Source organism: Polistes fuscatus, unplaced genomic scaffold, assembly GCF_010416935.1.
Source record: "Polistes fuscatus isolate 324 unplaced genomic scaffold, CU_Pfus_HIC Scaffold13, whole genome shotgun sequence".
Taxonomy (NCBI): domain Eukaryota; kingdom Metazoa; phylum Arthropoda; class Insecta; order Hymenoptera; family Vespidae; genus Polistes; species Polistes fuscatus.
In genome coordinates, this window is record NW_025113031.1 from 4,129,614 (window position 1) to 4,141,238 (window position 11,625).

General features: G+C 37.5%; 1 protein-coding gene across 2 annotated transcripts; it reads right to left on the minus strand.

Moving 5' to 3' along the window:
• Window positions 1-730: 730 nt before the first annotated feature.
• LOC122514061 lies at window positions 731-4,906 on the minus strand. Of its 2 annotated transcripts, XM_043630705.1 has the most exons (2): window positions 2,161-4,906; window positions 1,924-2,072 (listed from the first exon to the last, which is right to left on the minus strand). In XM_043630705.1, exons 1-2 carry the CDS (start codon window positions 3,581-3,583, stop codon window positions 2,020-2,022), a joined length of 1,476 nt encoding a protein of 491 aa, XP_043486640.1. In that variant the 5' UTR covers window positions 3,584-4,906; the 3' UTR covers window positions 1,924-2,019. The 2 variants fall into 2 exon arrangements, with proteins under 2 accessions (XP_043486639.1, XP_043486640.1); XM_043630704.1 differs by having other exon boundaries at window positions 731-4,906.
• Window positions 4,907-11,625: the final 6,719 nt, after the last annotated feature.

Below are 11,625 nucleotides of genomic sequence, written 5' to 3' on the forward strand. Positions count from 1 at the left end.
AAATATACATTCATACGGTATAATATCTTATAATAATAATAATAATAATGCGTTCTTAGAATCGATCTAATCGATCTATCGATTCTTACCGATGAATTAACGGATGAACTCTAATCAATGGCATGCTTCTCATTAGTTTCGACTCTTACTATTTGGTGAATAAAAAAAAACGAAAAAAAAAAAAAAAAAGAAATAAAAAATAATATTAATATTAATAATAGTGTTATATAATATTAATAATAATAATAATAATAATGATAACGTGCATAAATGTAAAGCATATTGTCCATTGTCACGTGATCTCTCTCTGCAATTTTGTTTTCAATACAAATAATATGTTTAAATACGTATGTATTTATAAAATGTATATATATATATATATACATATTTATTTTTTACGTAATCTATCTATCTATCTATCATCTTTCTATGTATCCGTCTATCTCATTCCATCTGTTTATCTATTTATCTTCTTTTTCTCGCAGATTCGTTCGTTCGCAACGAGAAAATCGTTTCGCAAGTCGCCGTATAAAGTCATGTAAGCCGCGACTAGAGAACTAGCGTTAAGAAATTCAATATGTATGTGTTTTTTCTTTCTCTCTCTCTCTCTCTCTCTTTCTCTCTCTCACTCTTTCTCTTTTTTCTTTTTTTACGTTTTTTACATCGTAGGATAAATATTTATGATCCACATTCACGTGTGTGATTTCTTCTTTATCTATTTCTCTGATACTTTTTGTCCTCCTCGCACGATCATAACTACGACACGAACGATCGCCTATTAAAATACTCTTTCTTTTTATGTTATTTTTATTTTATTATCGATTAATTAATTAATTTATTGATTTATTTAATTCAATTATTTTAGCACAGGTTCATCCTATACCTTTCTATATATCCCTCTCTTTCATATATTTCGTTGTTTTCTGGCACTTGCGATTACGTAAATAAAACAAAATTATAGCTCGTATTCATTCGAGATTTTTCCTATTTTATTTATTAATTTATTATTATTCATTTACTTTATTAGGAAACAGATGTACCATTTATTTAAAGAAACAAAAGTAAAGTTTTGGCACAGGATTAACGATGTTGGTTCTCCTCGCACGAGCAAAAGAAATTACAAAAATAATCAAAATTGAATAAAACAGTGGAGAAATAGGAATCGTCTCTATCTTTAATAATGATATTACATAGATGCGCGTCTATCTATAGGTGTGTGTAAGATTCATATGTAATAAAATAATTTGATACATGATGATAACTATAGCGAGCACTATAAAACAACAGAGACGTTTTCTCAAAGGAAACGTTATGAGGTAGGCCAGCTCTTACATGCTCATGTGCATTCATCTAACGAGCTTAAACCAACAGAGTGATCCGTCTTCGTTGTAAAATTGACAATAATTATCTAGGCTCGTCTAATTAGTCCTAACTCGTCTTGGAAGAAGCTAAAAATTGTTATATCATCTGGAGATTGAAAACAGGATCTTGCCAATCTAAATGGATCATGCGTTATTCTTTATAGGAATAACTTACTCGTGTTATCAGTCTACATTCTGATAAATATTTTCTTTTTATTTCAGGCTGCGTATCTAACGAGTGATCGGATTTGAAATCAGTTTGATCGAGCAGCAGTAGCGCAGCCAGTGTGTTCGAAATAACATGATAACCTCTGCTAGAGCGTTCCGCTCGAATGCCACAAAAGAAGACGCCCACGTCGAGTAGAATGTTGCTTCAGTCCAATAGCAGTTCTATTTCATAGCGTAACTCGATCGCAAATAAACACGAGAAGCAAGAACGCCGACGTCGTTGAGGGATATGAGAAACGATTGACGTAAGTTAGATGTACCTAACGTGGTCGTGGCCTGGGAAGTGGTTGCATATGCTGTTGCGGCTGTTGATGAAGTTGCTGTTGTTGCTGTTGATGATGATGATGATACGGTCCAGCTCTAGAAGTTGGTATCGGTTGAACTCGATCGTTCGGACTGTCATCCAAATTTAATCCTGCCACCAGTTGAGCTATCTCTCGATCCTTCTTCTCCTCTTTGGGCAATACGTTACCGTTCTGCGCACTGAAACCCAAAGAAGCTAAACTACCGTGACTCCTGCTACGATGTTCCGCGCGAATGCTGTAAGAAAAGGCCCGTTCGTTCAAGTGACCTTTCCGCCGGTAGATCCCAGTACCAAATCGTGACTCGTTTTCCGGACTATCAGCCGATTTTCCCAGCTCGTTCGATGTTAAATCGGCGTGGGAGGCTGCTAATCTTCTAGAAGCACCTAGAGTCGAGCCTTCTACTTCGGAATGCCTTTTACCTCTGTTACCAGCAGTCCCATACGTTCCACTTGGATAAATGGCTGCTGCGACAGGAGGTGGAACCACTGGGAGCGGAGCATAAACTGGAACGATCGGTGCTGCTGCCGGGATCGGCCTCAGTCCTCTGGGATGATGTTGATGAGCTTTCCTCGGTAGGGTAGCGGCTGGTACCAATAAGACGGGTGCTGGTCTGGCTAAAGTTCCAGCAACGGATCGACTACTCGGTGGTAATGGATGTGGATGATAATGCTGTTGTCTAATTGGATGGCCGAGAGTATGGTGGCCATGACCGTTAGTATACATCCCTTGATGTACCTGTTGATGCAGCTGCTGCTGCTGCTGCTGCATCGAATCTTCGTGCATCGCTCGGGTCTTTAATTTTTTCATTTTTTTATTAGTCTTTCTCCTAGCAGCGGAAGAAGTCGATTCCTCGACCATCAAAGGTTGAGAGGGTGGAGGTGGAGGTGGTGGTGGCGGTGGAGGTGGGGCAACCAATTGCCGTGGCCTGGAACCTTTACTACTTCTCAAGGTTCCTTGTTCCTGATAAACACCGTCCAACTCGTCGCGACCCTTAGCCCAAACCTTGTGATTTTCGTCACCATTGTAAAGACTAAGATCGTCCGTCGATGTAGCATCCAAACGATTAGCCTGTGGATTATCCAGAGTCGTACTAGATCCGCCCAAAGTATGATAGAGACTATTGTTCGATGGATTGGCAGTTGTCATTCCGTTCGTTGTTCCCGTTGATGGATCTAACCCCTTGGCGTAACTACTATCGGCATAAGCATGGAAACAACATCTCACTAGGGCGTTGGCCGCCATATCACGTTTGCAAATGAATGCGTGACACTCGAGGACCTTGATACCGGTCGTTCTTCTCAAGACGGCCGCGAAGAGCGGCGGATGATTGGCGCTCGGCGTCCTGGCGAAAGGCGAGTCGAGAGGCAGGAATCTCGTTGTCGAGGAATCCCCGTTACCACCCTTTACATGTCTCACAGCGGCACAATAATGAAGTGCTTCTATAGGGAAGAACCTGGTGACCTTCTTGCGATGTTCATCGACGTTCTCCAATAGCAAACCGTTGCTCCATACACTCAACCAGGAATCTATCCCGCGAGCACCCAACGCTCCTTGTTCTGGATACAACTCTCTCAAAGGTTCTTGAACACCTAACAAGCCTTCTTTACTAGCATGAGGTACCGAACTACCGAGGTACAGTACTCTGCACCGGCAGTACGGTGTGGCTGTTTCTTGATTAGCACCCCGCATTCTTTTAATATTTATAATATAATTTAATCCCAATGTGAAACTTTGCAGGTAATTGTACGAGAACACTCTTCAACCGAGTATTCAAGTTTACCACAAAGTTAGACAAAACACTTGGATCACTCTGCCATTTTCTTCCAATTACTTAAGAAGATATCAGGAAAGGAACCCCTCTCTTTGCTTTCTCTCTCTCTCTCTCTCTCTATTTTGATAATACACAACAAACTTAACAAGACACTTACACCAAAGAAGAATAGATTGCAGATATAATCAAGTGTTAAGTTGTTGCACTACACTACTAAGGAATTACGCAGGCACTTTCCAAAGACGACGACGACGACGACGACGATGGATTCAGTTAGTTGCAAAATAAGAGGCGTGCTTCGACGGGACTCGAGCAAGCAGAGAGAGTCGCTCGGATATTTCGCAGCAGCTGTAGCCGCCGCCGTTCGCTGAGATCGGCGTCAGGCCATTATGGCCGCCTTCTTACGAGTCCCCCCCACTCTATTCTGAATCCTTGCCTACCTCTCTGTCTTTCTTTCTTCTACACGTTCTTAACCTCTCTGTCCGTCCTCGTCGATCTCATACGACGATTCCTACCTTCGACTTGCTCGCACCTTTACTATCCCTCCCAACTCCTTCCCTCCAAAGTTCTTCCCTCTCTTTCTTTCTTTCTCTCTCTCTCTTTCTTCTTCGGTATGCGGCGTTCCACAGTGGCGTAGTCTCCGCCAAAGAAAATCTCTCTCTCTCTTTCTGCACGTGTAGCCTCGTGATCGCTAACTCGCGGCACGTATCAAGGAGTCTGCTCCTCGAGCAGTAGTACACTACTAGATCGTTGAGTACATACACATATGCACACATACACCCCGATGAGAAGATTATACAGGTCGATACTTCGATAGGAATTCGAGAGCTGCTACGGTGGACTTTGAGGAATCCAAAGGCGCGGCCGGTAGCAGGAGGCACACGTCGTACTTCCACTTGGTGGGCCACATTGAGTCAGAGAGTCCCTCGCAAGGAAAAATGGCTGCCCTGTCGAAGAACTTTTCTATTAAAAAATGTTCAATTTAAATCTGTAGATTTACATTTAACTGTTCTCTCACGTTCCTCGATATATTTTGTCAATTTTTTATGTTGCGTTGCACTGTTGTCACTTTGATATACACACACAAACAAACACACACACACGCACACACTCGCATAGGGAAGAAAGAGAGAGAGAGAGAGAGTAAAATACACGTAGCAGAGAAGATTTGTATGAATTTGTAGGCGCACGCGCGCCCTACTCTTGCGTTTGAAAGCAAACCTGAGAGAGACTCCTAGCTTCTACCGGTGTACTCGTAGACTGAGAACAGTTCGTGAAGCGTGAGACTTCGCTGATCGTACCCCACTCTTTCTTTACCAGAGACAGACCCCTCTTTCTTTCTTTCTTTCTTTCTTTCTATCTTACTTCTTTACTTATTCTCTTTCCTTATTGCTCCATCATACAGTCCGGGCACTCCCTGCACCTACTACCTCCCGTATGTCGCCTCTATCACTACCACTACCACTACCACTACCACTATCCACTAATACTAACTAATATTAATACTACTTACATACTCTAGCACATCAGTATTATTACTACTACCTGGTTAACGCGAGAGAGTCAAGACCCCCGGGCACGTTGTTCTCTCGGGGTGCTCCCAAGAATCGTGTCGAAGGAAACGGACTATCTTTTGCCTGGTCTCACATTGAATGGAATGTTAATTCTACTTATTATTTATTTACTTCCTCTTGTTTTTCTCTTTTCTTTTCTCTTAACGATCTTGAACGTTATCATCAACGGTTAAGAAAGTGTTAAGTAATCATCTGGATCATTCGACTGTCATCGATTTTCCCTAAAAATACGCTTGAAAATAAAATCTTTCTAATTCGATTAGGACAAACGTACTAATGTCAAAAATCAACAAGTTCCAAGATAAACAGATTAATTTAATGAAAGAATCAATAGAATCTTTTTCAAGGTAGAAACAGGCATGCGTTTCGTTGGTTAGACCAGTACACGAGCTGGTTTGACGTTAACGCTGGCATGCTTCGTTGACCTGCCCTTTATAGGTCAGCGATTACTACTTTTGTATAGCAAGAGATCAAGAGAAAGAGAGATGAAGGTGAAGACACAAGGTGTGCGTTGTTCATTCTAACGTCCGCCTTTTTTCTGTGCGTGTTACCTCATTTTTATTGTATACAATATTTTATCGCGACACATTATTTCCTTCTTTTTTTTTTTTTTTTTTTTTGAACTCAGCTTTATATATTCGTGAAGGATAATTATATAACATTAGTTATAAATTATTCATGAAATTGGGGTAACCAAGTGAAATGACAAGAATTGAAAATAATGATGTTATTAAGTTAAAAGGTGAAGGAACTTGTCCGTTGGATGACGAAGAGAACTGGCAAATGGGATTCTCTCTTTGAGAATCGACAGAAGCCAATTCGAGGTCTTGAGGTCAGGTCGTCTAGAGAGGAGACTCCCTCCGGTTCGTTTGTTCTCCTTTGCACCGCAACTGCGAAGGCGAAATCACGAATATTCTCGTTGCGCAACTTGAGCCAGCATATGATGATGATGATGATGATGATGATGATGATGATGATGATGTACATATACGTATTTATATGTATATTATATTTATCTACATATGCGTTATATTCAGACGACAAGCGTGTTGCGACGAAAGAAAAGTAGAGAGGGGGATTGGGGGGGCTCTTTGAGGGTGATTATCTCGAAGAAAGGTACACCTCCTCCTCCTAGGTCGTGGAAAGAAAAGTTCTCGAGGACAGGTCGCGTGGGAAAGGTGTTTAACTTCCTTTTTCAACGACAAAACAGCAACGTTCCTTTTTTTTAATCGACTTTTGCTAAAGAAAACAGATAAAAACAATTATTTATTCGTATATTTTCTTATCTTATAATTCGTGATAATTAGTTTAGTAAGTTGGCGTGAAAATAGTTAAACGAGTTGTTTCTATTAAGGGTACGCTTTAGATTTTCTAATAATCATTATTTTTAAAAGGTAGGGAATATGTAACTGAATACTTTTTGTCTTTCGGGAAAGAAAAGGATACTCGAAGTTGTAAATGGTCAACGTTCAAGGCAAACGAGAACTATTCTATTGTTTACGAGTTAGAGTTTCGATCAGATTAACTCATCGCGATGACAAACCAGACAACAAAATTGCGTAAACGTTTTCAAAGAAAATCCAGTGGCTCGTTTAACCAACTGAAGAACTGCAACATCAAGGTTCTCGTAGAATGCAGACCTTGACCTGTCAACATTTAAACAGTAAGAATTTTTCGTTCGGGACATTTCACATTCTTAACATATTTTTATCAACATTTTTTAATCGTAAATGGCGTAAGAAATTTTCAATCGTATATTTATTTTTTAATTCACAATTTCGCGTATTTTTTCGAAAGAGAAAGAGAAGTCGTATAAAACGAAGATAAAAGAAGAATTCACGCGAATTCGAGAAAAACCAGAATCACAAAATCGTCCATATTAACATGCAAAACACATAGTCGAATTCTCGACCGGATACTTTCTTCTTTCTTTGCCGGGGGTGTCGTCCTTCGAATCCTGAAGGACAACTGGTCTCATCCAAAAATCTTTCTCTTTGTTTTTTTTTTTGAACAGGTAACACTACGTTTTACCGTGTATATGTAGACAGTCTTTTTCCTTCTTCTTCTTCTTCTTCATATTTCGAGGTATATTTAAATATCTATCCTTGTATCCTTGAAAGATAAAAAGAATCCTTGGTAATGTAAGAGATCATACTTGTCAAAAGTATTTTTCCTTGGCAACGAACCAAAATGAAGAAGTCGAGTGGGTCAGTGGGTCGACGTCACGTTAATTACAAGGAATTCAACTTGACTCTCGAATCTCCCCACACTCCATCACCATCACCAACACTAGCAACCATCGTCACCACTATTACCACCACACCCTTTACTGGCCTTCTCATTACCTTTACCGTCGTGCAGCGGAATACTTGGGATTCGCGGAAGATGCCAGTGGAACCACGCTAAGATCGTGAGACAGCGTTCAAGCGTGACACTAAACTTTTAACGCCATACCATTTTTAGTCTATTCGAACGAAATGAACTTCCGGTATACAAGCTAATACCGTTCATTGTTGTGTTAACGATGGATCCATCTCTATATCTCTATTTCTTTCTCATTTTGTCGGACAAGAAAATATAAAGAGATATAGCGGCGTTTCTTTTGATTACTTCGACCGGTCACGCTATGTTGGCGACGAAGATGAAAGATCGCATTTTTTTTTTGCTTCTTGTTCATTCCTTTTCGAATTATTATTGCGATTCGTATCGTCGAACTGTACTCTTGCCTATGGACATCTTCTTTTTTTACATTTTTTTTCTTTTATTTTAACAATGATTCATTAAAATTGCAATATTGATTTTGATTTTAGGAACAAACGGACAAAAATGTATACGCGTATTTTTTCGGCGAGTAAATTTTAACGAAGATGGTTGATTAGAAAGGAAGGAAGAATCTTTGGGAGAGAAAGAATTCACACAAGAATATTCTATTTATAGTTGCGAGCTATCAAAGAAAACCGGTCTTAAAGTGGAAATTGTGATATTAGGTAATAAAGTCTCCTCTATCCAGCGGACGACACGAAATTATCCCCCTAGACTTCCGGCGCACTACAAGTAGTACCGTTCTTAAAGGTATTCCAGACGATCTTGTAAAATGTGTTCGCAGGAATTCACTAGACTCTATCCTCGTATAGTTACGAGTCACGCGACCGCGATAAAGATTAAATTGTGGAAACTTTTAGTTGGGAATTTCAAGAGAACGTTCCCATCCTGCTACGTCACCACTACTTCACTTCACTTCTCATATGTACCTACATACTCTATTCTTTCTCTTTTTACCGTGAAATCAGTCTCTTTCTCTCTCTCTCTCTCTTCCTTCCTTTTTTTTCACATGATATATCTTTCCTGATGTATTTCCTGCGAACTTTGATCGTTTCAAATTGAAATTACCTTTGGTAGATTATTTCTACATTTATTTACGCGTACAATTGTTATTTTAAAACTATTGTAATCATTTTCGTAAATTATTATAGTATTGTATATAAATATTTGATATATAATTATAGTATGGTATATTAAATATAATATATAGTATATATTAAAAGTATATTCTTTTGTGTGTTACCGCAAATGTTAAATTTGTTCAACGATTCGATACTTTTTTCCTCGAACAATTTTTCCTTATGATTTATTTAAAAATTTGCTAAGTATCATTTTCTATTGTCTTGATCTTGCTCTTTGTCTGTCTTCCAAGAACCTTCGATAATTTTCAATCCAAGTATTGGCATCTCGGCTATAGTAATTGATGTGTTACAAAATTATTAAAAAGAAAAATAAATTGTACAGTTTATCTTCGTGATTCTGTTAGATGCTTCTTAGGTGCGAGAAGAGAAAAAGCATTGGCAGCTTTCTAAGAATGCTTTCCGTGGCGATTCGAAAGTTTTATGTAAATAAAAGAGGCGAGGTCCTCGACGTCGAGACGTAAAACAGTGTACTTAAGAGGTGTCTTGACATTTTAAATAGAGACTTTCATATAATTGTCATGTTTTGTTATCTCCATTGAAATGATTTTTATGAATTTTAATTATTCTCGGTAAAGAAAACGTCATTTTTCTTAACAGTTAATTTTTATCACACGATACAAATACACACGCGCGTTTATTATTATATAATATTAAATATATATTTTAATTTTTGAAGTTCAACGTATAAATTAATAATAAACAATTGTTAGAGATAATTTATCAATTTATAAACAATATTCATGAATATTGTAATAATGATCTTGTAATACATATTCGTATAACCGAGTGAGAAAATTATAGAAGATGTACATTGTCTTATGATCCATGCAGGCATTGAAATCTCCAGCTCGTAGAATAACGGGAGACACAAATGCATGGAGAAGCAATGATCTTCGATACTCGCGCTCCTAGCAAATGCTTTGTTGTTCACTTTTACTAACGCGGTCAAGCTAAATGCTTCTGTAATTATTCTACGATAACGGATAATATTTTATCCTTAACATTTATTAAAGTTCGTGGTTTAAAAAAAAAATCAAAAATAATTTTTTTTTTTATTTCAACTGTAAAATTCAGAGGAAAGAAAATCTGTAAAGATAAATGAACTAAGGATTATTCGTAATCACGAAAAATATCGATATATTGTACAATTTTGAAATATATCAAAATAATAATGAAATTTGAATATATGCATTCGTAGGGATTCGATTCAGATGAATATGTTTACATTTAAATAACAGTTAATCGCACGTATATTATCGTGTTTTATATTCCAAAGAGATAGAACAAGTGGGGAGAAAGAAAGAAAAAAAAAAAGGAGAAAAATTCTTTCCCGTAGACAAATCGAGAGCATGGCAGTTCACTTCCGACACGTAGTGAGTAGTATCCGCTTTTCCGTCACGTAGTTTCTGCCTTTAGATAGTCACGAGGTCAGGACTTGTTGTGACTTGTCGTGACTATTGATGGCAACTTACGAGCATTGACCATCACCAATCGAACAAACTTACAATCATTGAAATTACTTTTTCAAATATTATTTTTAATATATAAGGACAAAATTAAATATAATATTTTATGAAAATATTTATGTTGTATATATAATATACCTGGAGAAAAATAAAAAAGAAATTCAATATATTATAGAAATACAATTTCTAACACAGTATGGATTTATTTTTAGATAGATATACTGCTGCACAGCATGCGTTGGACGCATTCAAGGTCGACCAAGAGAACTGGAGCATGTTACAAGGACTTCTGATAAGCTCTGCAAACTTGCCATAATTATCCGAGGCCGTTCTTCATTTGTTTATCGAAATGAGAACTTGTTTTATAATCGAAGGTAACATATGAATATATTAAAATAATTCGAAGAGATCGTTAATGATTTTTTAGTTAAAACTTTCTTTAAAATGTAAGAGTATTTAGTTGTTGGTTATTCGGATTTCATTTGGAACGATATTTTTCACACTGTTCGAAAAAGCACGGTCATGGGAAACGGTAAGAATGATCTTATCTATTGATCGTGATTAGAAAGAACGATTTTTTTTCCTCCAAGATCTTACAGTTTCACGATTGTAATTTAACGAGATGTAATAAATCGACGGAAGTCCCCATTGATCGGTATTCTTATTCTTTAACGTCTCTCTAATTATCTCGCGTATTTTAATGATCACATTTTTTTTTAAATTTCTCTTCTTCTTTCGCAGTGCTACATATAACAATCAGATGTTTTTTCTTCGTCAAACGTTAGAAGATCATTTTTACAAGGAGAGTGTACTCTGATATCAAAACAGGAAGCGTTCTATAGCTCGTAAACTATAATCAAAGCCCCTATAACGAGTTGCCATGGGTTAACTTCGTCGTAATATTTTTATCAATAAGATAAGTTTGTTCTATTTTCTCGTATGGGAAAGTTCGGATTATAGATTGAAAATTATGATCAATAATTTATTGATTCAATTTGAATAGGATTATATTCGTTGTTTATTTAATTGTTGTAATTTGCATATCTGGCCCCACAGTAATAGATCGAGAAGTCATTCGCCAATCTATTTGTCAGAATAGAATGCAATTACAACGGTAATCGAATTGTTGAATTTCATTAAGAGGTTTTTACACACACTGTGCGAATTACATTACATTACTTACTCGTTGCTAACCGAGGTACTCTACAATATAGAGGTTCTCGGTACCGTTTTCATGCGTCACCGTAACGGTCACCCGGTATGCAGACACGTTCTCTCCAGAACTGTGTATAACGTTACGAACGATTGCAAACTTCGTCAAGAGGAAAAACGAAAGAGAGGAAGACACGACCAACGATTCGATCCTTGTGCTCGGTTTCGTTATTTTCATTTTGACGAAATTCTGATTGCACCGTAATACTCGTTCCTTTAATTCTTCTTACGCGATGATGATGAT

Coding starts and splice junctions, on each gene's coding strand:
- LOC122514061 (XM_043630704.1), bottom strand. CDS start 3,583: ATGCGGGGTGCTAATCAAGAAACAGCCACACCGTACTGCCGGTGCAGA.